The 27,464-nt window shown below is 46.7% G+C and overlaps 1 protein-coding gene across 1 annotated transcript in view; it reads left to right on the top strand.

Moving 5' to 3' along the window:
• The window catches only part of TTC3 (tetratricopeptide repeat domain 3), a 198,987-nt gene that overhangs the window by 79,431 nt on the left and 92,092 nt on the right, over positions 1-27,464 (top strand). Inside the window, 1 exon segment of the mRNA XM_075333306.1 lies at positions 17,697-17,856. Coding sequence (XP_075189421.1) covers positions 17,697-17,856 — 160 coding nt within the window.

Genomic DNA, 27,464 nt, shown 5'->3' with positions numbered 1-27,464 from the left:
GATGTAAATAAAAAAAAATAAAGTGTTAATATCTTAAGAATGGTTGAACATTTTAATGAGCAGTAAATAACCTATTAGGTCTTTTGATTGAGGGCATTGAAAGATAATGGAATATAGCTCCTATTATTGAAGCGCCCAGCACACATCGGACAGACCTGGGCTGCTCAGTTCTATAGTTGCATCCAAATTGAGCAATACCAGGTGATGGGTGGGATTTCTGGATGCTGGACCCCCCTACTGATTATAATATTGATGACCAATCCTAAGGCTAGCACATCAATATATGGCCAGACAGCCTGTGTAAAGGGAACCTGTCACCAGATTTGGGGCCTATAAGCTGCGTCCACCACCAGTGAACTCTTATATACAGCATTCTAAGATACTGTATATAAAAGTCCAGGCCGCTGTGTAGAACTTAATAATCACTTTGTAATACTCACCTAAACAGTTAGTGCAGTGCAGACTGGTCAAATGGGTGTCTCCAGTGCCTGTGCCGCCTCTTTCGGCCATCTTTGTCCTCCTTCTTCTGAAGCCTGGGTGCATGACGCGTCCTACATCATGCACAAGAGCCGGCATTGAGCAGGGCAGATCAAAGTATTGTAGTGCGCATGCGCGGGACCTCCATGCTGGCGCGTGAGCTCCTATTAAGGGCTCCACAAACAATAGTCGGACAAACCAAGCCCACTATTAACGCATGTGCGGGTCTCCTGATGGCAGATGTAAGGGTCTGATGTTTTAAAATAAAAGCACATCAAGTAAGGCGCAACCAGAGGTGTCCGGCAGCCACTTTGCTCTTTGATACACACTTCCACGCTCAGCGAAACCATGTAAAGTCAGGGGAGAGCGCTCTTATTTGACAGCTGTCTGATGTGTATGGCCGCTTTCTACCACTTGTATAGACGGCATGCGGAAAAGTCACAGATCCTGTGCTCTGTCTGCACAAGGAATTCCTATGATGTCTCTGTGCGTCTGTATAGGAAATGATGGCAATTGCCAGAAAATATTCTCATGTGTGTGGCCCAGTGAATACATTTGGCATTGGAACAAAGCTTTTCTGGTGTGTACATGTATCCCCTTTCCCATTACGTGATGTTAAATCATATAGTGGATGTATGGAGCATGGTGATCAACCCCGTATACAGTGTGTCCACCCATATCCTGTCCACTGCCATTAACTTGAGAACGGCGGCAGCTATAGGCATAGAAGTGGTGTCTAGGTATAGTAAAGTAGCCATGCGTTACGCAATAAAACCACCTATAGCGCCACCTGGTGGAAAACATCGGAGTTAACATTTTTATCTTGAAAACGGAACGAGATGGAGAAATAAAGTGAATTAAAAAATTGTAGGGCATCATCAATTCAATACGAATCGACACCTTGCATACAGAAATGCTATGATTAGAACGTGTAAAACTCAAAAGGCTGCGGACGTGAAGCGATACCTCATGGATGAACTTTGTTGTTCCCATGCCATGTTTTCTGTGAATGCGGGCAGAGCGCAGCACTCACAGAAGAGCAGCTGAAGCGTCGCTTTTATCAGGAAAGGAGGAGAAGCGACCAGAGCATGCAGCCATAAAGTCACCTAGGGGGACTAGTAAAATCATTAAAAGAAAAAAAAAGTTTAAAAAAATAACAATGTTTGAACGTTTTATGAGACTCTTATGTTCGCCCATGAGTTTAGTTCTGCAGGATACTTAAAGACACATGTTGTCGAACTTGGGAGGTCTATTTTGAGTGATTTACTGTCTATATTGTAATGGCGTAATTGCACTTACTTTGTATGTATCCTGTCTCGTTGATACACTTCAATAAAAGATTTTGAAAAAAAAAAAAATAACAATGTTCAAGTCACCCCCTTTTTGCCCCATCGAAAATGAAACTATAATAAATAACCCCATACATATTTGGTATCGCCAGGTTTGGAAATACCAATCTATGAAAATATAAAATCAGTTAATCTGATTGGTAGATGGCGAGAAAAAAATTACAAAGGCCAAAATTACAATTTTTTTTTATTAAATTTTTTTTGGTCGCAGTAACATTGCATTAAAATGCAATAAGTGGTGATCAAAACATTGAATCTATCCAAAAATTGCATAATTTGAAAACATCAGCTCAATATGCAAAAAATAAAACATCACTGAGCCCCAGATCTCGAAAAATGAGAACGTTACGGGTCTAGGAAAATCGAGACAAAAGCGCTAATTTTCTTTTTTTTTTTTTTTTTTTTTTACAAATTTTGAATTTTATTTTACCACTTAGATAAAAGTAAAGCTATACATGTTTGGTGTCTACGAACTCGTACCGACCTGGAGAATCACAATGCCAGATCAGTTTTTCAAAACAGTGCACACCATAAATAAAAAAAAAAGAAACAATCGTGCAATTGCACTTTTTTTTTTTTGCAATTTCACTGCACTTAAATTTTTTTTTCCATTTTCTGGTACAAAATGGGGTGGAATGAATGATGTCGTTCAAAAGTACAACTCGTCCCGTAAAAAACAAGCCCTCGTATGGCAATATTGACGGAAAAATAAAAAAAGTTCTGGCTCTTGGAAGAAGGGGAGGAAAAAAAGAAAAACTGGAGATTGCCCAAAGGTGAAGGGGTTAAACAGCGTGATTAGCGCATTATGGCATTTTCACAGAATTTATTTTACATATTTTTTAAATTTTTGCACAGAGACTTTTTGGATTTAAGTGGTTACTACTACTTTGCTGTGATTTGCACGCAGGAAAAAAAAATGGTGGTGATTAGTGTTGAGCGAGTATGCTTGTCACTACTCGGTACTCGCACGAGTATCACTGTACTCGGGCTACTCGGCGGGGACCGAGTAATTTCGCGATACTCGTGCTGTACTCGTGGTCTTCATGTTGGCGCTCTTTTTAGAGCCATCCCTTATGCAGGGATTGGCTGGCAGACCACTGCAATGCCACAGCCCTGTTACTTGTGGAATTGCAGTGATTGGCCGGCCTGCACAGCGTGACCGTGCCTTTAGCCCGACACTTCCCCGCTCGGCTACGGCCCCTCCCGCACTCCACTCCGCGTGTATATATATATATGCACGCTTACACACACACGCACGTTTTTTTTTTTAATTTACAGTTTTATGGTTTCTACATGCTGCCGGGGGTCATTTCAGAATAATACTCGGGTCTCCCATAGGATAACATTGGGCTCGGTGCTCGGGCCGAGTACACGAGTATTTGGAGATGCTCGGCCCGAGCCTCGAGCTCCCGAGCATTTTAGTACTCGCTCATCACTAGTGGTGATCCCTATTGAATGAGTGGCTCTGTTTTTAGAGATTTTCGGCAGAAATGCGAGGATGGGCCTTGAACGTCCAGTAAATATCTGTTGGGTTAAACTGAACGCTCCTGTTAAATATTTTGATAGAAATCGCTGTTTTCACCACCGCGACGAGCCGAAAAGGAATCCCAGATTTAACGGGACTGTCCCGATATTTCAGATATGGTCTCGGGGGAAGAGCGTGAAGGTGTGAACATCCCCTTTGCGCTTTCTGCAGCAGTTTTTAGTAAAAAAATCACCAGAAAATTGACTGGTGTGAGGAAAAATGTGTCTTATAATGGTTTATATTGCTAATTATAGGGACATTTTGTTGTATCCGGTGGCCTGGTATTAGGTATAGAGAGGGGTGAGAAAGCAGTCACTTTCCTCACAAGTTTCCTCACACCAGTCGCCAGCTCAATCAGTACCCGGGTCCTGACGCAGTTGGCAAAGTCATTGTTTCTCCTGCCATCTCGGTCAGCCAATAAGAGAGCCGGGCTGCGGGTCACGTGACAGCCCTCGGCCGTTATCGCTGCATCCGGTCTCCCTCTCGCAGTTTGTGTTGTGTGTGAAGTTTTTAGCCAATGAGAACGCAGGAAACGAGTCACGGGTGTCTGATAAATAGCGGAGGCATCAGGATTCGAGCTGTGGCCCTGCGATGCTGCAGAGTCCCTCGCACGCCGGCTGCCGCTGCCGCCTGTCAGCTGAGGAGCATTCACCTCAGCACGTGCACTATAGTGAGGACAATATGGCTGAGCCAGCGAGGATCGAGCTCCTGGGCTTCACTAGGAAGAACAGGAAAAAGGTTTGTATCCACAAAACATGTCTGCTCCTCCTGACAGGGTAAGAACACACAAACGGTCAACTTAAAAAAAAAAAAAAAAAAGAATTCAAAAATATATAGAAAAAATCATAGCAAAATACTGCAATTTTATCCCAAAAATATGAAACTATCACATCGTGAAGGTGGGAAGGCTGCGGGACATTGAACGCATCATCAAAAGAAACGCTCACTTTGTGGCCAAACTTTACCCTTTGCCGCGATCAGATTTAGTTTTGGTTTTTTTTTTATACAGAGTTGTAACTTTTTTATTTAATTTTTTATACCCTTTTTTTGTGAAATGAGTTGCAGTTTTTCAATGGAGCCGTTCAATTTGCCCTGTAATGTACTGATTAAAAAAACTGTCGCGTGGAAAAGTAAAATATAAGTATATAAAATATAATCTATACAGGGTGGTCCAAAAGTGGGTGGACAGTATGTGTAATAGGGTCATCAAACAGGGTGTAAAGTGAAAGTGACTCAGCTGCCCTTAGCAACCGGATTCCACTTTTCATTCTTCACAGACTCTTTGGAAAGTGAAAGGTGGAATCTGATTGGTTGCTAAGGACAATTGAGTCAGTTTCACTTTACACCATGTTTGATAACCCTATTACACACACGGTCACCCACTTTTGAACCACTATATACTGTGTGTGTGTGTGTGTGTGTGTGTGTGTGTGTGTATATATATATATATATATATATATATATATATATATATATATATATATATATATGTGTATATGTGTATATGTGTGTGTGTGTATACATACACACATTATTTATATATATATATATATATATATATATATATACACGTGTGTGATGTGTATATTTATATATATTATATGCGCACGCACGCACACACACACACACACACACGTGTGTGTATATATAATATATGTGTGTGTGTGGGGGTGATTTTATATATTTATATATATATACTAGAAGGTGGCCCGATTCTACGCATCGGGTATTCTAGAATTTAAGTATTGTGTACTTTTAATGTATGATTTTTGTTTTATATATATAATATATATATATATACACACATAAGATGTTGTTGTTGTGTGTAGTTACCAAGTGTTTGTGTAGGGCGCTGTACATGTTCTGGGTGTTGTCTGGGGGTGACAGCGGTGTTGTTTGTGTGTTGCGTCGTTTGTGGAGCGCTGTGTGTCTGTAGCGTTGTGTGTGTGTGTTGCGCGGTTTGTGTGGGGTGTGTGTGTGTGTTTTGGGGGAGGTATGTTTTGTGCAATGTGTGTGTTGTGCGGTATGTGCGTATATTTGTGTGTGCCGCGGTGTTTGTGTGTTGGGTGTTGTGTGTGTGCAGCGTTGTCTGTGTGTGTGGGTGTCTGTGTAGGGCAGTGTTTGTGGTTCCCAGTGTGTGTGTGGTGTGTTGTGCAGTGCGTGTGTGGCGGTGTGTGTGTGTGTTTTGGGGGGAGGTGTGCACCCCCCATCGTGCTCCATCCCCCACATGCTGTGCACCCCCCATCGTGCTCCATCCCCCATGCTGCGCACCCCCCATCATGCTCCATCCCCCATGCTGCGCACCCCCCATCGTGCTCCATCCCCCATGCTGCTCACCCCCATCGTGCTCCATCCCCCATGCTGCGCACCCCCCATCGTGCTCCATCCCCCATGCTGCGCACTCCACATTGTGCTCCATCCCCCATGCTGCGCACCCCCCATCGTGCTCCATCCCCCATGCTGCGCACTCCACATTGTGCTCCATCCCCCATGCTGTGCACCCCCCATCGTGCTCCACAGTCACACATCAGACAGTATACATGCACACATCTGATCGCATACACTCACACACACACCCCACTTCTCCCTTCTATAATTTTTTTTTTTTTTTAATGCTTTTAAACTGCTAAAGAAAAAAAACCAAAACATTTATATTTGGGTTAAGGAAAAAAAATCTACCGTAGATAATTAAAACGGTGCCAAAAACTGACGGCACATCCACAGCGCTGCAGCCAGTCAGTGAGCTCGGCAGGTCTAAGCTGGGGGTTCCGTCTACACTGGTTGCTATTGAGCTCACTGATAGGCTGCATGCGCACGTTGCATTTTCTTCCTGCATTTTGGCTGCGTTTAAAACTGCACTGTGTCATTGACAAAATGCATGCGTTGTGCTTCCACAGCAAAGTCCATGAGAAGTCAGAAAATTCCCAATGCACGTTGCTTTTTTTTTAGGCTGTGTTTTGGATGCCAAATATTTGACAAAATCGATGTCTAAAAAAAAGCAGCATGTGGCTTCAGTGCGTTTTGGTTGCATTTTCCTGCCATTGAAATGAATGAGGTGTGTCAAAACGCAACCAAAATATTTAGCTGTGCGCTTGCACTGCATTTTTGTTGCGTTTTGTATGCTTTTTAGACAAACAAAGCGCAGGTCTTTCTCTCTCTTATTTATCGCTCTGTCGTTTGGTTGGTCGATCTCCCTCTCTCCCTCCTTCAAAATCACCGATCACCGGCGCCGCACAGCTGTCACAAAGCTCTGGCGGCTTCTCCAGCTTTTGAAAATGCCAACTGCTCATTATTCCATCTCGTTTTCACTGCTTCCCCCGCCCACGGGCACCTATGATTGGATGCATTCGAGACGAGCCCCCACGTTGAGTGACAGCTGTCTCAATGCAAATAATCACAGCTGCCGGTGCAGTAAAATAACTTTTAAAAAACGGTGTGCGGTCCCCCCCAAATGATACCAGCCAAGATAAAGCCACACAGCTGGGGCTGGTATTCTCGGACTGGGGAGGCCTATCCTTTTTAGGCTGCCTCCCAACCTAAAAATATCAGCCACCAGCCACCCAGAATTTCCGCATCCATTAGATGCGACAGTCTCTGGACCTTACCCGGTTCTTCCCAAATTGCCCTGGTGCATTGCCAATCGGGGTAATAAGGAGTTAATGGCAGCCCATAGCTGCCACTAAGTCCTAGGTTAATCATGGCAGGCGTCTGAGATACCTTCCACCTGTAAGTTAAAGAAAATTGAACACACACACCCCAAAAATCCTTTTACTTAGAATAAAAGACAAAAAACCCACCCTCTTTCACCACTTTATTAATCCCCAAACACCGCTCCAGGTCAGACGTAATCCACACAAGGTCCCACGACACTTTCAGCTCTGCTACATCGGAAGCTGACAGCAAGCGGCTATAGAGAACGACCGCTCTCTGTGAACTCTACGGAGCAACTGAAGTGAGTTGCGCTATCAGCGGTGCCGTCACTCAGGTTACACGCGGCCACAGCTCTCAGGTGGAGGACTTCAGATGTGGCTGCGGGTAACCTGAGTGACTGCACCGCTGATCACGCGGCTCACTTCAGTCACTCAGGTGATTGCAAATCAGGCCGCGACACAGACAGAGCCGCGCGATGACAGTGAACTCGGGTGAAGCTCTGACGTCACTAATGCGGACCCCTGTGTCCTGGCACTGACCTCGGAGGTTCATCTGAGTTCAGGACCGCACACAGACAGAGCTGTGAGATAACAATGAAGCCGCGTGAAGTTCATCCGAGTTCATTCTCAGTGCGCGGCTCTGTCTGTGTCTGCTGTCAGTGGGCATGAAGCAGAGCTAAATTCCCGTAGGACCGCACTGTCAAAAATGCATCTACAATGTATGCAAAATCCATCCAAAATGAATGCATTTTGTATGCATTTCTTTTGGCAAACGCAGTGTTTCCAGTTGTTGAGGTCTGCCAGAGGGTGCATTTTTTTGACAATTACAGAACGCAGCATGTGGATATGGCCATAAGCTTTTGGTGTGATGGCAGTGCCTCAACCAATGGCAGATAGTAGGAGCAGCGACACCAGTGGACCTGGGGAAGTGGAGTACAGCACTTACAGCAGGGGTACAGCTTCTGTACATACATCAGACCTGCTCATAGCTCCCTATTCACTCAGTAGAGACCATAATGTGTCCCTTTTGGCCTTCATTGTCATGTGTTGGTATGCTTTTTCCTCCCCCCTTTTATAATAACAGTCATGGCTTAAAGTGTTGGCACCTAGAAATTGTTCCAGAAAAAAGTGTTTCTCTAAGAAAATGATTGCCATTACTCGTTTTGTTGTGCACATGTTTATTTCCTTTTGTGTGTATTTGAACAACAACAAAAAAAGAGGGGAAAAAAAGGAAAATTAGACACTTATTACACACAAAACCTCAATAACGGTCCTGACAAAATTGTTGGCACCCTCCACTTAAGGCCCTGTCACACACAGAGATAAATCTGTGATTGCAGTGAAATTGTGGACAATCAGTGGCAGGTTTGTGGCTGTGTACAAATGGAACAATATGTCCATGATTTCACTGCAACCACAGATCTGCCAAAGATTTATCTCTGTGTGTGATGGGGTCTTTAGAGGTTGGCCAGTACTTTAACATTGATAGCCTATCCTTAGGATAGGTCCTCACTGTCTGATCACCCCCGCCAATCAGTTGTTCTCGTTTCCGGTAGCAGGCGGCTGGAAATGCTCAGTCCCGGAGCTACCCCATCAACTGATAGCAGCCGGGTACTGTATATCTGCCTCTCATTCAAATCAATAGATGGGTCAGATCCGGAACTAAGCGTTTGCGGCCACCTGCTGCCGCCGCTTCCGGGACTGAGAGTAACTGATCGGCGGGAGAGCAGGTTGTTGGACCCCAGCCGATTAGACATTGATAACCTACCCTAAGGAATCAATGTAAAAATAGTGGACCATCTCTCTTAATATTTGGTTGCACACCCTTTACCCTTTGGAATAAATCACTACAATCAATAGTTTACTATAACAACCAATAAGCTTCTTACACCTCTCACCTGGAATATTGGACTCTTGTTTTGCAAACTGCTCCATGTCATATTTTGCCCAACAGCAATTTTAACATCTCTCCACAGCTGTTCAATGGGATGTAGATCCAGACTCATTGCTGCCATTTCGGAATTCTCCATCAGTTTAAAGGGAACCTGTCGCCAGTTTTTCAGCCTATAATCTGCGGCAACCACCAGTGGGCTCTTATATACAGCATTCTAACATGCCGTATATAAGAGCCCAGACCGCTGTGTACAGCATAAAAAAGCACTTTATAATACTCACCTAAACCGGTCGCTGCGGTGGATGTGGCTCAGATGGGCGTCTTTGAACCTCCACCATGTGTGACTGTAGGTTCTTGTGTTCTTTTCTTTGTAGGCCTCATTCTGTTTTCAGTAAACAGTAGAATGATGTGTTTTACCAAAAAGCTCTATTTTTGGTCTCATCTGTCCACAAGAAGATTTCCCAGAAGGATTTTGGTTACTCAGATACATTTTGGCAAACTGCAGTCTAGCTTTTTTATGTCCCAGCTCCTGTGTCTCCTCCATAGCATTTATATTCACTCAAATGTGGATGGATAGTTCACACTGACACTGATGCCCCTGAGCCTGCAGGGCAGTTTAAATTTCTTTGGAACTTGATTGGGGCTTATCCAGCATCCGAAATATCCTGCGTTGTAAACTTTCAGCAATTTTTCACTCCTGTCCACGTCCATGGAGATTAGCTATAGTGCCATGGGTTGTAAACATCTTGATTATGCTGCGCCCTGTGGACAAGGGAACATCAAGATCTCTGGTAATAGACATGTAACCTTGTGATTGTTGATATTTTTCAACAATTTTGGATCTCAAGTCCTCGGACAGCTTTCTTCTCCTCTTTATGTTCTCCATTAGTGTGGCACACGCAGACGCACAATGCAAAGATTGAGTCAACTTCTCCCCTTTTATCTGGGTTCAGGTGCGATTTTCATATTGCCCACACCTGTTACTTGCGACAGATATCTTTGAACGCGCATCACATACGTGAAAAAAGTTGTTTTACCCACAATTTTGGAAAAGGTGCCAATATTTTTTGTCCAGCCCATTTTTGGGGTTTTGTGTGAAATTTATGTCCAATTTGACTTTTTTTTTTTTTTTTTTGCTTTGTTACAATACACAAAAAGGAAATAAACATTTGTATGGCAAAATATGAGTAATTGCAATAATTTTCTGGGAGAAAAAATACTTAAGCTTCTGAAACCATTTCAAGGGTTCCAACACTTTGAGCCATGACTGTATATAGCGGCCCACTGTGGTGCATGTTTTAAGATTGAGGCTTATATATAATGCGCTTTGGGAGATGTCAGCAGCGCGTATGTCGACTAATGAGCGTGAAACCACAATGAAAACAGAGCCTTAATGCATGTTAAGTTTCATTTTAAAGTGAACCTGTCAGATGTTATATGCACCCAGGACCACGAGCAGTTCTGGGTGTATATTGCTAATCCCTGCCTAACCGTCCCTGTATACGCTAGCATAGATAAAGAGATCTTTAGAAAAGTATTTATAAAGATCTTTTATCGTATGCTAATGAGCGAGGGGACTAGTCCCCTGGACGTTCGTTCCCTTGGCTAGTCGGCCCCATTAGCATCTTAGTACTCCCCTGTGGGTGTGCTATCATGCCAATGAATGTGTAGTGTCAGAGGCATGGTCGCTCTCACCTCTCCACTGCCAATATATATATTAATACATATATTTATATATATTTTATATATATATATATATAATATATATAATATATATATATATATATATATATATATATATATATATATATATATATATATATATATATATATATATATATATATAATGTGTGTGTGTATGTATGTATATATATATATATATATATATATATATATATATACAGTTAGGTCCAGAAATATTTGGACAGTGACACAATTTTCGCGAGTTGGGCTCTGCATGCCACCACATTGGATTTGAAATGAAACCTCTACAACAGAATTCAAGTGCAGATTGTAACGTTTAATTTGAAGGTTTGAACAAAAATATCTGATAGAAATTGTAGGAATTGTACACATTTCTTTACAAACACTCCACATTTTAGGAGGTCAAAAGTAATTGGACAAATAAACCAAACCCAAACAAAATATTTTTATTTTCAATATTTTGTTGCGAAACCTTTGGAGGCAATCACTGCCTTAAGTCTGGAACCCATGGACATCACCAAACGCTGGGTTTCCTCCTTCTTAATGCTTTGCCAGGCCTTTACAGCCGCAGCCTTCAGGTCTTGTTTGTTTGTGGGTCTTTCCGTCTTAAGTCTGGATTTGAGCAAGTGAAATGCATGCTCAATTGGGTTAAGATCTGGTGATTGACTTGGCCATTGCAGAATGTTCCATTTTTTTGCACTCATGAACTCCTGGGTAGCTTTGGCTGTATGCTTGGGGTCATTGTCCATCTGTACTATGAAGCGCCGTCCGATCAACTTTGCGGCATTTGGCTGAATCTGGGCTGAAAGTATATCCCGGTACACTTCAGAATTCATCCGGCTACTTTTGTCTGCTGTTATGTCATCAATAAACACAAGTGACCCAGTGCCATTGAAAGCCATGCATGCCCATGCCATCACGTTGCCTCCACCATGTTTTACAGAGGATGTGGTGTGCCTTGGATCATGTGCCGTTCCCTTTCTTCTCCAAACTTTTTTCTTCCCATCATTCTGGTACAGGTTGATCTTTGTCTCATCTGTCCATAGAATACTTTTCCAGAACTGAGCTGGCTTCATGAGGTGTTTTTCAGCAAATTTAACTCTGGCCTGTCTATTTTTGGAATTGATGAATGGTTTGCATCTAGATGTGAACCCTTTGTATTTACTTTCATGGAGTCTTCTCTTTACTGTTGACTTAGAGACAGATACACCTACTTCACTGAGAGTGTTCTGGACTTCAGTTAATGTTGTGAACGGGTTCTTCTTCACCAAAGAAAGTATGCGGCGATCATCCACCACTGTTGTCATCCGTGGACGCCCAGGCCTTTTTGTGTTCCCAAGCTCACCAGTCAACCTTTTTTCTCAGAATGTACCCGACTGTTGATTTTACTACTCCAAGCATGTCTGCTATCTCTCTGATGGATTTTTTCTTTTTTTTTCAACCTCAGGATGTTCTGCTTCACCTCAATTGAGAGTTCCTTAGACCGCATGTTGTCTGGTCACAGCAACAGCTTCCAAATGCAAAACCACACACCTGTAATCAACCCCAGACCTTTTAACTACTTCATTGATTACAGGTTAACGAGGGAGACGCCTTCAGAGTTAATTGCAGCCCTTAGAGTCCCTTGTCCAATTACTTTTGGTCCCTTGAAAAAGAGGAGGCTATGCATTACAGAGCTATGATTCCTAAACCCTTTCTCCGATTTGGATGTGAAAACTCTCATATTGCAGCTGGGAGTGTGCACTTTCAGCCCATATTATATATATAATTGTATTTCTGAACATGTTTTTGTAAACAGCTAAAATAACAAAACTTGTGTCACTGTCCAAATATTTCTGGACCTAACTGTGCATATATATATGTGTGTGTATATATATATATATATATATATATATATATATATATATATATATATATATATATATATATATATATATATATATATATATATAAATATATAATTATCTGAATCTAAAAAAACTCTATTCTCCAGCTCAACAACACCATCTCTTGCTTTACTCACCACTAGTGATGGGCAAATCCGAACTGTAAAGTTTGGGGTTCGTGCACGTTCACGAATACGAGTTTTCCTGGGAAGCTCATGTTACAGTTCGGGTCCGGGGGCTGTAAAAAAAATATTGTGATTATACTTACCGCTCCCACGACACGTCCTGCAGACCCACTCAGCTGCTGTCTCCCGGCCACTTCTGCTTCCGGGTCCGATCATTAACTTCCAGTGGATTTACTGCACTGCTCGTCACTCGGCAGTTTTAGTTTTCAGCTTTTTTCGTAAGTGTTCGCAGTGACGTCAGGGTTCACCCGAGTCCATGAGCCATGGACTCGATTGAACTTTGACTGTCACTGTGCAAGTCTCACGTCGTTATCACCCGGCACAGTGCACACTCTCCTTACAGGAGCGGGTCAGCTGCATGTATTTCCATGCAGCTGAGGTGCTCCTGTCAGGAGAGTGTGCGCTGTGCCGGGTGATACCGATGCGAGGCTCGCAGGAGTCATATGCAAGCCTCAGCTGTGCACTCAGGTGAAGTATCTGACAGCTCTCAGCTGAGTCGGTGTGAGCAGACCTGTGTTTGTCTTCTCACACAGATGTAGCAGAGCTGAAGATGCTCGTCCGCCTTTGGACTCCGTCAGAGGGGTTTCCTTTGGGTGATAAAGATGGAGTCCTAAATGTCTTCTGTTTTATTTCTAATAAAATATTTTTCTCTGTTGTTTTATTTTACTGTTAAGATAACAGACAATCACAGACGCTGTCACAGTGGACATCTGTGGTTGGATGCTGGAGTAACCTGAAACCAGCCCATACATTCTAGCATTTAGAATATATGGGCAGATTCCAGGTTTCTCCACATATAATAGTATAAAAATAAATAAATAATTAAAAAAAAATGCATGGGCTCCTGCCCTATTTTGTTCGCTAAGCAGGTAAAACGAGGCAGCTGGGGGCCGGAATTCTCCGCAGCCGCCCTTGGAAATTGCGCATTGTGTCTTAGCGCTATTTCCAGGCGCTTTACTCGGCTCGTCCAGCGGCCCTGATGGCGGTGGCACGCTGGGTAATAAAGCGGTTAATACCAGCTTTGTATTCTCAGCTGTTACTAAGCCCGAAATTCATGGTATCACGCCAGATTAGACATGGCCACCATAACTTTCTAGTAAACAGGAAAAAGAAAAATACAACACATAGAGAAAAATGTATTAGGAATAAAACAAAAAAAAAACATTTAGGGACTCCATCTTTATTATAAAAAAAAATCATTTGTCCGACGTAATCCACAGGGAGAGCAATGTCAGCTCTGCTTCTTCACTCTGTACAGACAAACATCTATACAGAGCGAGAAGCAGGCTGAGTGACGGTAAAAGTTCAATCCATGGCTAAGGCATGGACTCAGGTGAACCCTGACGTCACCGCTAAGACTGCCGATTGACGAGCAGTGCAGTGAATACTCCCGGAAGTTAATGATCGGACCCAAAAGCAGAATCGGCCGGGAGACAGCGGCTGAGCGGGTCTGCACGACGCGTCGCGGGACCTGTAAGTATAATGACAACGTTTATTATTAACTAAAGTGGTATTTTATAGTTGCAGCAAAGTTAATGGGATTTATATCAATATCCCGCCCTGTGTTTTTTTTTTTGTTTTTTTTTTTTACTTTTTTTTATGTGTATTGTTTGTTTTTACTTTTATTTGCAACCTATTAATGTCTTTTGTGGGAACGCAGAGTTTTCAGTGCAGGTTTTCTCCAGTCAATTACATTAGATGCAGAAAATCCACAGAACACCGTAAAAACTAATGTAATCCCTACATGACTTTGTAAATAAAGTTTTGTCAAAGCCAAATTCCAGGAAGCAACAAAAACTCCTCAACTTTTATTTTAAACGTGACATACTGTATCAAAAAGGCGAAAACTGCAGCAATAAAAATGCATTGTTAGGCTTTGTGTGCACCCTACAGATTAGGTGCAGACATTTTCTGCCCAAAAGATGCACCTTGTGGCAGAAAAAATGCAAAAAAAAACCCCACTTTTTTTGTTGCCAAATCAATGCCTGCCAGGACTGAAAAAATGCAGGAAAAGACACTCACCAACAATTGACAAAGTGCAAGGAAACAAGAAGCAGCGTGTGAACAGGACTGTAGAATCCTCATTGACTTTTCTGGGATAAGGATAGACCTGCAGATTTAGGCAATAAACTGCACCAAATCTGCATTAAAAAACTCAAAGTGCACACTGCCTTAGAACGTAGCCTCACTAGGCATGGTATAGCGAAACAATGTCACCGCCATTCATTGTGTTTTGTCTGCGGATGGAAAGTCCATACACCCCGGAATGTCCCCTCCCCCAGAATGCAGAACTGGTTAGGGCACATTTTCTTTAGTTACAATAGTCTGCAATGCTAAAAATAATCTGGCAAGTCTGAGAGGAAGAAACGGGTTTCGAAACTACTTGTATAGTGATGTCAAACCTTTAAAATAGTTTTTCTTAACTCAAAATGAAAAGTTCTGCAACTTTAGAATATATTCGCCGTCCCTTTCTCCCCCCATTCGCCCCTTACCCCCCCATTCGTCCTTTCCCCCCATTCGTCCTTTCCCCCCATTCGTCCTTCCCCCCCCATTCGTCCTTCCCCCCCCATTCGTCCTTTCCCCCCCATTCGTCCTTTCCCCCCCATTCGTCCTTTCCCCCCCATTCGTCCTTTCCCCCCCATTCGTCCTTTCCCCCATTCGTCCTTTCCCCCCATTCGTCCTTTCCCCCCATTCGTCCTTTCCCCCCATTCGTCCTTTCCCCCCATTTGTCCTTTCCCCCCATTTGTCCTTTCCCCCATTTGTCCTTTCCCCCCATTCGTCCTTTCCCCCCCATTCGTCCTTTCCCCCCCATTCGTCCTTCCCCCCCCATTCGTCCTTTCCCCCCATTCGTCCTTCCCCCCCCATTCGTCCTTCCCCCCCCATTCGTCCTTCCCCCCCCATTCGTCCTTTCCCCCCCATTCGTCCTTTCCCCCCCATTCGTCCTTTCCCCCCCATTCGTCCTTTCCCCCCATTCGTCCTTTCCCCCCATTCGTCCTTTCCCCCCCATTCGTCCTTTCCCCCATTCGTCCTTTCCCCCCATTTGTCCTTTCCCCCCATTTGTCCTTTCCCCCATTTGTCCTTTCCCCCCATTCGTCCTTTCCCCCCCATTCGTCCTTTCCCCCCCATTCGTCCTTCCCCCCCATTCGTCCTTCCCCCCCATTCGTCCTTCCACCCCCCCATTCGTCCTTCCACCCCCCCATTTGTCCTTCCCCCCCCCATTCGTCCTTTCCCCCCCATTCGTCCTTTCCCCCCCATTCGTCCTTTCCCCCCCATTCGTCCTTTCCCCCCCATTCGTCCTTTCCCCCCATTCGTCCTTTCCCCCCATTCGTCCTTTCTTCCCATTCGTCCTTTCTTCCCATTCGTCCTTTCTTCCCATTCGTCCTTCCCCCCCCATTCGTCCTTTCCCCCCCCATTCGTCCTTTCCCCCCATTCGCCCTTTCCCCCCATTCGCCCTTTCCCCCCATTCGCCCTTTCCCCCCATTCGCCCTTTCCCCCCATTCGCCCTTTCCCCCCATTCGCCCTTTCCCCCCATTCGCCCTTTCCCCCCATTCGCCCTTTCCCCCCATTCGCCCTTTCCCCCCATTCGCCCTTTCCCCCCATTCGCCCTTTCCCCCCATTCGCCCTTTCCCCCCATTCGCCCTTTCCCCCCATTCGCCCTTTCCCCCCCATTCGCCCCCCCACCCTCCCCATTTGCCCCTTTTTCTCCCACCCCATTTGCCCCTTTCTCCCACCCCATTCGTCCCTTCCTCTCCCCCCCATTTGCCCTTTTTTTCTCCCACCCCATTTGCCCCTTCCCCCCCATTCACCCCATTTGCCCCTTTTTCTACCCCCCATTTGCCCTTTTTTCTCTCCCACTCCATTCGCCCCTTCCCCCCCCCATTCGCCTCTTCCTCCCTTCCCATTCCCTCCCCATTCGCCCCCCACCCTCCCCATTTGCCCCTTTTTCTCCCCCCCATTTGCCCCTTTTTCTCCCCCCATTTGCCCCTTCCCCCCCCCCCATTTGCCCCTTTCTCCCCCCATTTGCCCCTTTTTCTCCCACCCCATTCGCCCTTTCCTCTCCCCCCCATTCGCCCCTTCCCCCCCCATTTGCCTCTTCCTCCCCCTCCATTCGCCCCTTCCTCCCCCTCCATTCGCCCCTTCCTCCCCCTCCATTCGCCCCTCCCACCCCATTCGCCCCTTCTTCCCCCCCCCATTTGCCTCTTCCTCCCCCTCCATTCGCCCCTTCCTCCCCCTCCATTCGCCCCTCCCACCCCATTCGCCCCTTCTTCCCCCCCCCCCCCATTTGCCTCTTCCTCCCCCTCCATTCGCCCCTTCCTCCCCCTCCATTCGCCCCTCCCACCCCATTCGCCCCTTCTTCCCCCCCCCCCATTTGCCTCTTCCTCCCCCTCCATTCGCCCCTTCCTCCCTTTCGCTGGTTTCAGTTTCTGTCTTAATGGAATTATTGCTTCACTTCGTCTCGAAACTGCTGCTGCTTTCTATTCCACGGCTCCAGAGTCTCTATTGACTTGTCGGATTTGTTACTTTCTGTTACTGTTGCAGAATTGATTTAACCTGAGGAAGAAACCGGTTAATGTATCCTCAAAGCTCTGTTGTGTACTGACGTCCAGAATCCGGGGGTGAGGTGCTGCGTAGGTTTTACCGTACAGTCGCCCACTTCCGACCATAAGGTATTCACAGGTATAACTTGTTCAACGCGCGGGAAAACCATCAGAATATCATATTCCAAAACGGCAAGTTTCCAGCTACAAGGTACACATAGAAACCGTTTTCTTCCCTCCCACCAGTATCACAATGTGCGGTAGTCTGTGCATAGTGCATAGGGTATGAGTATACTGACAACACAGCCTGGACACGCTGGGCATACCGCAGGACATTATTCATAGACAGATTTTCCTGCAGATGTATGCCGAATACATAGACGTGTGCATTGGGTAAGAGATACTGTATATACAATATTTATATATTATGTGTTTTTGCAAAAAAAAATTAGTTTTCTGACTGATTTTTGTTTTTTATTTCTATATAGGGCCACTATCGCTATTGTGAAGCCCTCTTCTTACTCGGAGAAACGGAACGTGCCAGATTATCGAATAAAAAGGCGCAGGACTTGTGCCGATATTGCCCTGATTGCCGTGATTTGGTCCAACAAGAAGCCAGATTCATCAAAGATATGATGTTACCAACAGGTGGGATACGATAGTTTTAGCACTTTGTGTTTTTTTTTTTTTTTATAATATGGAATGGGGGGGGGCCGTTCACATTGCATTATCCTCCCCAATCGGGGATGAGTTGGGCGCTTCAATCCGCGATCCCTAGAAGGAGCCATTGAGTGCAGTAGTCAAAGTGGGTCCAAAATATAAAGCCCTCCAGCAGTACCAAAGTGGGTAGTGGGTTAGGCAAAAAAAAGGACACCATCAACAAGGACACAATTCCAAAGTTCACTAGTTTGCTACTCAATGACGCTGTCTGCGTTTTTGACAATGAGTTAACTGCTGCTTTATTTTGATATTTTTGGACTTTCAACTATTGAATTAAGTAAAAAAATAAAAAAAAATAAAAAATTCCTTCCATCTGGGTAATCCTTGCCCTCACTATTGTACAGATACCTTTTTATACATGCATATTTTATTTTTATATACGAGGGGCTGCTGATAAGTTTTTGGCTTGTACGGTAATCTTTTTTTGTTTCTATGGTAACGAATGTTACATCACATGAAAGCCTTATGTGTCTATTTGTTTTCAAAATTTTGTGTTTTTTGCTGATGGCAACAGAGTTCTACGCAAGCGGGAAAACAATGGCAGAGTCAAATGCGATATTCACAGCAACTGAGAGCAGAGGAGGGATAAAATTCTAGTTTCCGCATGGAAAGTCCGCGGCAGATATTCATGGTGATATGTCGCAGACATTGGGGGATCAATGCCCTTCATATTCACAAGTTAGGAACTGGGTTGCCTAATTTAAAAGGGCCACTTCAGCCCCAATGATGAGGAACGTCCTGGATGCCCGAGAGTGGTGGTTGTTCCGGAAATCGTCGATGCTACGCACAACCTCATACTGGAGAATGCACGAATTTCAGATAAAGCAATAGCAGACATCATGGGGATTTCCCGTGCGCGTGTTTGTGCCATTATTCATTAACATTTGGACATGAGGAAGCGATCTGCAAAGTGGATCCCCAAATGTCTGACAACAGATCAGAGAAGCAGCGAGTGCAAACTTCCCGGTCCATTTGTCAGCGTTTCCGGACTGATAAGAACTTCCTGGAGCGACTGGTCACTATGGATGAGACCTGGCTTTATTTGTATGACCCTGAAAACAAGGAGCAGTCACAAGAGTGGAGGCACAATGGTTCTCCTCGTCCAAAGAAGTTCAGGGTGCAAAAATCAGCCACTAAGGGGATGGCGTCTGTGTTCTGGGATAAGGAGGGCGTGCTGCTAGTGGACTACCTTCAAAAGGGTTCCAACATCAATGCAAAGTATTAGGCTAAGTTCACACAGGGAATCTTTTGCTGTGTTTTTGGTGCATTTTTTAGGTCACAAAGATGCACCATAAGGCATGCATTTCTTTCTCCCAGAAAAGTCTGAGATTTTGATTTTGCTGTCCACACTGGAGGACGCAGCCTCCTTCATCAGGACAATAGATTGTTGATTTCTTTTTCGCTCCTAATTGGGAGACCCAGACAATTGGGTGTATAGCTACTGCCTCCGGAGGCCGCACAAAGTACTACACTTAAAAGTGTAAGGCCCCTCCCCTTCTGGCTATACACCCCCCCCGTGGGAGCACGGGTCCCTCAGTTTTTGCTTTGTGCGAAGGAGGTCAGACACGCACGCATAGCTCCACTGTTTAGTCAGCAGCAGCTGCTGACTATGTCGGATGGAAGAAAAGAGGGCCCATACAGGGCCCCCAGCATGCTCCCTTCTCACCCCACTTTCTGTCGGTGGTGCTTGTTAAGGTTGAGGTACCCATTGCGGGTACGGAGGCTGGAGCCCACATGCTGATTCCTTCCCCATCCCCATTAGGGCTCTGGGCGAAGTGGGATTTTACCGGTCTCCAGGCACTGAGACCGTGCTCCATCCGCAGCCCCTGGAGAAGCCGCTGGATATGGAGCTGAGTATCGTCAGGGACATGGCCCTGCTCCGTCAAGGTACTCTGTGTCCCCGTGCATACGCGCGCACACCGCAGCATTGCTGGGTGTGTTAGTGCGCCGGGGACAACAGCGCTGCTGCGCTTGTGCCATTTCCTCACTTCAGCTTAGCTGAGTGGGTAGACTCAGGGAGAACGGTCGCGCCGGCCGCTGGGACTGCGACGCGGCTGGGACTTGTGGTGCGCCGGGGACTTCCGCGCTGACCGTGCATATATCACGGCCGCGCTTATTACTACAGTCCCCGGCTTTTGCGGCCTAGTTCGTTCGTTCCCGCCTCCGCACCTGCCAGTCAGGAGGAGGGCGGGACGCTGTACAGAGCATCAGCGCTGAGGGCTGGAGTCTTTTTTACATACTCCAGCCCTCACACCAGGCACAGTAGGACGCAGTTTCCCGCACTTTGTTTGTGGCACGCCCACGGTCCGCCCCTCTTCACAGAACGCCGGCAGCCATTCCTGCCTGCACGCTGAGCTGCAGAGGGGAGACGGGGAGACCCAGACACGGGATTCTACGGCCTCATACCCGCTGTTCAGCGGGCGGTAAGCAGCCTCAAGGGCTCACCCCCACTTGTGCCGTTTGTATACTGAGTATTTTGTGTTTGCAAATACTTTGTACTGTACGGTCGCTGGTGATTCTCGGCTATATACCCTCCTAGATACAAGGAGGCAACAGCATGTCGTCCGCAAAACGCAAGGGTGCCAAGGCACAGACATTATATGCTGCCTGTACCGCATGTGGGGCTGCTCTACCGGCAGGTTCCACTGACCCCCATTGTGTGCAGTGCTCGGCCCCTGTGCAACTTGCACAGCCGGGGCCTCTGCTGGACGTGACCCAGGGTGTACCACCTGTGAATGCTGTCCAGGTGACAGGAACGGAGTTTGCAGCTTTTGCTGACAGATTGTCTATGACCATGTCAAAGATTCTTGAAACATTGCAGTCTAGACCAGTAACTCAGACCATGGACACTGTGGCATCATTGCTCCCTGGTCCCCCTCAGCTGGAACACTTCCAAGCTCCGGGGGTGTCACATGCACCCCAGGGTGACGATTCTGACTCGGACGACAGTCCCAGACAACCTAAGCGGGCTCGTTATGAGGGGCCCTCAACTTCGTCTCACTGGTCAGGATCCCAGCGGGACGAATCTATGGGTGATGAGGCGGATGTAACTGATCAAGATTCTGATCCTGGGACCGCTCTCAATCTGGATACACCGGATGGTGACGCCATAGTGAATGATCTTATAGCGTCCATCAATAGGATGTTAGATATTTCTCCGCCAGATCCTCCTGCGGAGGAGGCAGCTTCACAGCAGGAGAAATTCCATTTCAGATATCCCAAGCGTAAATTAAGCACTTTTCTGGACCACTCTGACTTTAGAGATGCAATCCAGAAACACCACGCTTATCCTGAGAAGCGGTTTTCTAAACGGCTTAAAGATACGCGCTATCCTTTTCCCCCTGACGTGGTCAAGGGTTGGACCCAGTGTCCCAAGGTGGACCCTCCAATCTCCAGGCTTGCAGCTAGATCTTTAGTTGCAGTAGAAGATGGAGCGGCACTTAAAGATGCCACTGACAGGCAGATGGAGCTCTGGCTGAAATCCATCTATGAAGCTATTGGAGCGTCGTTGGCGCCAGCTTTCGCAGCCGTATGGGCACTCCAAGCTATTTCAGCTGGGCTTATACAAGTCGACTCGGTCACACGTACATCTGCCCCGCAGGTGGCACCATTGACCTCTCAAATGTCTGCATTCGCGTCTTACGCGATTAATGCTGTCCTGGACTCTACGAGCCGTACGGCGGTGGCGTCAGCCAACTCCGTGGTTTTGCGCAGAGCCCTGTGGTTGAGAGAATGGAAGGCAGATTCTGCTTCCAAGAAGTGCTTAACCAGTTTGCCTTTTTCTCGTGACCGATTGTTTGGGGAGCGTTTGGATGAAATCATTAAACACTCCAAGGGTAAGGACTCATCCTTACCTCAACACAGACAAAACAAGCCCCAACAAAGGAGGGGTCAGTCTGGTTTTCGGTCCTTTCGAGGCTCAGGCAGGTCCCAATTCTCCTCGTCCAAAAGGACTCAAAAGGATCAGAGAGGCTCAGATTCTTGGCGGACTCAGTCACGCCCAAAAAAGACAGCAGGAAGAACCGTTACCAAGACGGCTTCCTCATGACTTTCAGCCTCCTCTCTCCGCATCCTCGGTCGGTGGCAGGCTCTCCCGCTTTGGCGACATTTGGCTGTCACAGGTCAAAGACCGTTGGGTGAGGGACATTCTGTCTCACGGGTACAGGATAGAGTTCAGCTCTCGTCCTCCAACTCGTTTCTTCAGAACTTCCCCACCGCCCGACCGAGCCGATGCTCTGCTGCAGGCGGTGGCCGCTCTAAAGGCGGAAGGAGTGGTGACTTCCGTTCCTCTTCAGGAACAAGGTCACGGTTTTTACTCCAATCTGTTTGTGGTGCCAAAGAAGGACGGGTCCTTTCGGCCCGTCCTGGATCTAAAGTTGCTCAACAAACACGTAAAAACCAGGAGGTTCCGGATGGAATCTCTACGCTCCGTCATAGCCTCAATGTCTCAAGGAGATTTCTTAGCATCAATAGACATCAAAGATGCTTATCTTCACGTGCCGATTGCGCCAGAGCATCAGCGTTTTCTACGCTTCGTTATAGAAAGCGAACACCTGCAGTTCGTAGCGTTACCTTTCGGGCTGGCAACAGCCCCTCGGGTCTTCACCAAGGTCATGGCAGCAGTAGTAGCTGTCCTGCACTCGCAGGGTCACTCCGTGATCCCGTATTTGGACGATCTACTTATAAAGGCACCCTCTCAAGAGGCATGCCAACACAGTCTGAACGTGGCACTGAAGACTCTCCAGAGTTTCGGGTGGATTATCAACTTTTCAAAGTCAAATCTAACCCCGACCCAATCACTAACATATCTTGGCATGGAGTTTCATACTCTCTCAGCGATAGTGAAGCTTCCACTGGACAAGCAGTGCTCTCTGCAGACAGGGGTGCAATCTCTCCTGCAGAACCAGTCCCACTCCTTGAGGCGCCTCATGCATTTCCTAGGGAAGATGGTGGCAGCAATGGAAGCAGTCCCTTTCGCGCAGTTTCATCTGCGCCCTCTACAATGGGACATTCTCCGCCAATGGGACGGGAAGTCGACGTCCCTCGACAGGGATGTCTCCCTCTCTCAGGCAGCCAAGGACTCTCTCCGATGGTGGCTTCTTCCCACCTCATTGTCAAAAGGAAAGTCGTTCCTACCCCCATCCTGGGCGGTGGTCACGACAGATGCGAGCCTATCAGGGTGGGGAGCAGTGTTTCTTCACCACAGGGCTCAGGGTACGTGGACTCAGAGAGAGTCCACCCTTCAGATCAATGTTCTGGAAATCAGAGCAGTCTATCTTGCTCTGCGAGCCTTCCAACAGTGGCTGGAGGGCAAGCAGATCCGGATTCAGTCGGACAATTCCACAGCGGTGGCGTACATCAACCACCAAGGGGGAACACGCAGTCGACAAGCCTTTCAAGAAGTCCGGCGGATTCTGACGTGGGTGGAAAACACAGCATCCACCATATCCGCAGTTCACATCCCAGGCGTGGAAAACTGGGAAGCAGACTTTCTCAGTCGCCAGGGCATGGACGCAGGGGAATGGTCCCTTCACCCGGACGTGTTTCAGGAGATCTGTCGCCGCTGGGGGATGCCGGACGTCGACCTGATGGCGTCACGGCACAACAACAAGGTCCCGGTTTTCATGGCACGGTCTCACGATCACCGAGCTCTGGCGGCAGACGCCTTAGTTCAGGATTGGTCGCAGTTCCGACTACCTTATGTGTTCCCACCTCTGGCATTGTTGCCCAGAGTGCTCCGCAAAATCAGGTCCGATTGCCGTTGCGCCATTCTCGTCGCTCCAGACTGGCCAAGGAGGTCGTGGTACCCGGATCTGTGGCATCTCACGGTAGGACAACCGTGGGCGCTACCAGGCCGTCCAGACTTGCTGTCTCAAGGGCCGTTTTTCCATCTGAATTCTGCGGCCCTGAACCTGACTGTGTGGCCATTGAGTCCTGGATCCTAGGGACCTCAGGTTTATCTCATGATGTTGTTGCCACCATGAGACAGGCTAGGAAACCATCCTCCGCCAAGATCTACCACAGAACGTGGAAGATATTCTTATCTTGGTGCTCTGCTCAGGGAGTTTCTCCCTGGCCATTTGCATTGCCTGTTTTTCTTTCCTTCCTGCAGTCTGGGTTGGAAAAAGGTTTGTCGCTTAGCTCCCTTAAAGGACAAGTCTCTGCGCTATCCGTATTCTTTCAGAAGCGCCTGGCGCGACTTCCTAAGGTACGCACGTTCCTGCAAGGGGTTTGTCATATCGTTCCCCCTTACAAGCGGCCATTGGAACCCTGGGATCTGAACAAGGTTCTAATTGCTCTCCAGAAGCCACCTTTCGAGCCTATGAAGGAGATTTCCTTTTCTCGGCTTTCACAGAAAGTGGCTTTTCTGGTGGCGGTCACGTCTCTTCGGAGAGTGTCAGAGCTGGCGGCGTTATCTTGCAAATCTCCCTTCCTGGTGTTTCACCAAGACAAGGTAGTACTGCGTCCAATTCCAGAGTTTCTTCCCAAGGTGGTATCTTCCTTTCATCTCAATCAGGATATCACTTTACCATCTTTGTGTCCGCATCCAGTTCACCAATTTGAAAAGGGTTTGCATCTGTTGGACCTGGTGAGAGCACTCAGGATCTACATTTCCCGCACGGCGCCTCTGCGCCGTTCGGATGCACTCTTTATCCTGGTCGCTGGTCAGCATAAAGGGTCGCAAGCTTCCAAATCCACCCTTGCGCGGTGGATCAAGGAACCAATTCTTCACGCCTACCGTTCTGCTGGGCTTCCGACTCCTTCTGGACTGAAGGCCCATTCTACCAGAGCCGTGGGTGCGTCCTGGGCATTACGGCATCAGGCTACGGCTCAGCAGGTGTGCCAGGCGGCTACCTGGTCGAGTCTGCACACTTTTACCAAGCATTATCAGGTGCATACCTACGCTTCGGCGGATGCCAGCCTAGGTAGACAAGTCCTGCAGGCGGCGGTGGCCCACCTGTAAGAAAGGGCTGCCTGACAGCCCGATCACGAGGTATTCTTTTACCCACCCAGGGACTGCTTTTGGACGTCCCAATTGTCTGGGTCTCCCAATTAGGAGCGAAAAAGAAGGGAATTTTGTTTACTTACCGTAAATTCCTTTTCTTCTAGCTCCAATTGGGAGACCCAGCACCCGCCCTGTTTTTTTCTTAGGGTATTTGTTTTTCGGGTGCACATGTTGTTCATGTTGATAAGTTACGTTCTCCGATATTGTTTATCGGATTGAATTTGTTTTTGAAACAGTTATTGGCTTTCCTCCTTCTTGCTTTTGCACTAAAACTGAGGGACCCGTGCTCCCACGGGGGGGTGTATAGCCAGAAGGGGAGGGGCCTTACACTTTTAAGTGTAGTACTTTGTGCGGCCTCCGGAGGCAGTAGCTATACACCCAATTGTCTGGGTCTCCCAATTGGAGCTAGAAGAAAAGGAATTTACGGTAAGTAAACAAAATTCCCTTCTTTCTCTACTGTCCTGATGAAGGAGGCTGCGTCCTCTGAAATGCGTTGACTTGACCTGCACATGAATAAATAGAATATTTAATCAACATCACTTCCTGGTGGTAGTATATAAACCCGCTCTCCTTTATATCTACTATTTACTACTGCTTCAGAACAGGAGTCTGAGTTAAGCTACAGTCTATACTCTGTCTACTCGAGAGTTTTCAGGTGTGCTTAGTTCCGGCCTCTCGTTTGTAACTTATGGCTAAAGACAGATGTTTCTTGAGTTCATCCTATAACGTGATATTCTATCGATCCCGAGAGGGAAGAACTAAGTGAAGCCGATAATGGAGGTGTTGGGTCCTTTTTTACTCCACGTTTGGTGGTCGGGCTGGTTTTCTGGACAGATGTCCCGTTAACGGAGTCTAATGTAAATAACCTGTGAGGTTTGCTCATGAATCAAATAGTGCATCATCTGGTGGCAGAGATCGCCATATTCTCCCTCATAGGATCACTGCTCTCATCACAAAATCCAGGGTCTCACCATTCTCAAATGAAGAATCACTCTGTGATTGGAAGACCTTCTTTCCTCTACAAGATGACCCCTGGTCACCATTGAAGACTGGGTGGACGTCCGCGCTAGTGACTTGTACAGTGGCAATTTCACACTAATGGAAAAATGGTAAAACCTGCATGGAAAAAAGCAGCATGTGCATGGAAGCCCAGCTCTGCCAGGTTTGCCGTGGTCGCTTGTGCAGTGTGAGTGGAGGCGTTGTCTTGCAGGAACAAGATTCCTTTAGACAGCTTGCCGCGCCTTTTGGCCTTCAATTGGTCCAAAAGTTCAATGTAATACCTTGCCTTGATGGTGGAACCCTTTTGAAGGTAGTCCACTAGCAGCACACCCTCCTTATCCCAGAACACAGACGCCATCACCTTAGTGGCTGATTTTTGCTCCCTGAACTTCTTTGGATGAGGAGAACCACTGTGCCTCCACTCTTTTGACTGCTCCTTGTTTTCATGGTCATACAAATAAATCCAGGTCTCATCCATAGTGACCAGTCGATCCAGGAAGTTCTTATCAGTCCGGAAACGCTGACAAATGGACCGGGAAGTTGTCACTCGCTGCTTCAGAGCCACCTTAAATTGGTCCAAATGTTCAATGTAAAAGTATATTCACACGTGGCATCTTTTTTTTTTTACCACAAAGATGCAGCGTTTTTGTTCCAGAAAAAACCTCACCAAAAACGCAATGTGTTCTTGATGCATTTTTACCGCGTTTTGCCCAATGCGTTTAATCTAGGTCTCAAAAACACTGGAAAAACGCAAAAAGAATTGAGAATTGACAGGGTGCATCTTCAAAAACGCAGCCAACAAAAGATGCACCGTGTAGTCCGCAAAATAGAAATCTCATAGACTTTGCTGGGAGAAGGTAATGCATGCATTTTGGTGCAAATTTTGTGACCTCAAAAATGCAGCAAAAGATGCCCTGTGTGAACTTAGCCTACAAGCGTGCAGCTTGAGTCTGCACAGAGGCCCAGCACACTCCCAGGGCACTTACCTGTGCAGCCTCCACCATGCCGTAGCTTCACCCCTTCCTTCCACCTCGGAACAGTCGAGGGACAGAGGAAGCCGACAATGCCAAGAACCCTCAATGGAGAGATGCGGCATCACGGCCAGGAAGACTGCATCACTGCAGATGCATTGATGGCTGAGGGACCTCTGTTCGAAAGGGGTTGGTTTCGGACCACTTGAGACTCCTTGAGTCTGTATGAAGGATAAAATCTCTCCACTCTAGGAGCATCTCTCCTGCGACACTGTCCTGTGGGGACAGGAAAAACACCGGAGGGTGGAAATGGGGGTAAGGCCCTTTTATCCTCTCTGTGATCCTGTTTCTGTATAGGTCAAGGGTCATTACCTCCTGCGGTGATGGCAGGAGGGGCGGCCTGGAAAAACTATTTTATTAAAAAAAAAAATCAACCAGCAGGCCCAATTGTCATAACACTGTGTGATAGCAGCCTTATGGCAATTAGCCAATTAATACAGGGTGATGTACATGGCAGGTGTGTGTCCCTTACGGTCCTTTATCTTATTTTGGCATAAGTT

This window comes from Anomaloglossus baeobatrachus, chromosome 2 (assembly GCF_048569485.1).
Source record: "Anomaloglossus baeobatrachus isolate aAnoBae1 chromosome 2, aAnoBae1.hap1, whole genome shotgun sequence".
Taxonomy (NCBI): Eukaryota; Metazoa; Chordata; class Amphibia; order Anura; family Aromobatidae; genus Anomaloglossus; species Anomaloglossus baeobatrachus.
The sequence above is the reverse complement of the archived record's forward strand: the minus strand, read 5'-3'. Positions and strand labels throughout refer to the sequence as shown.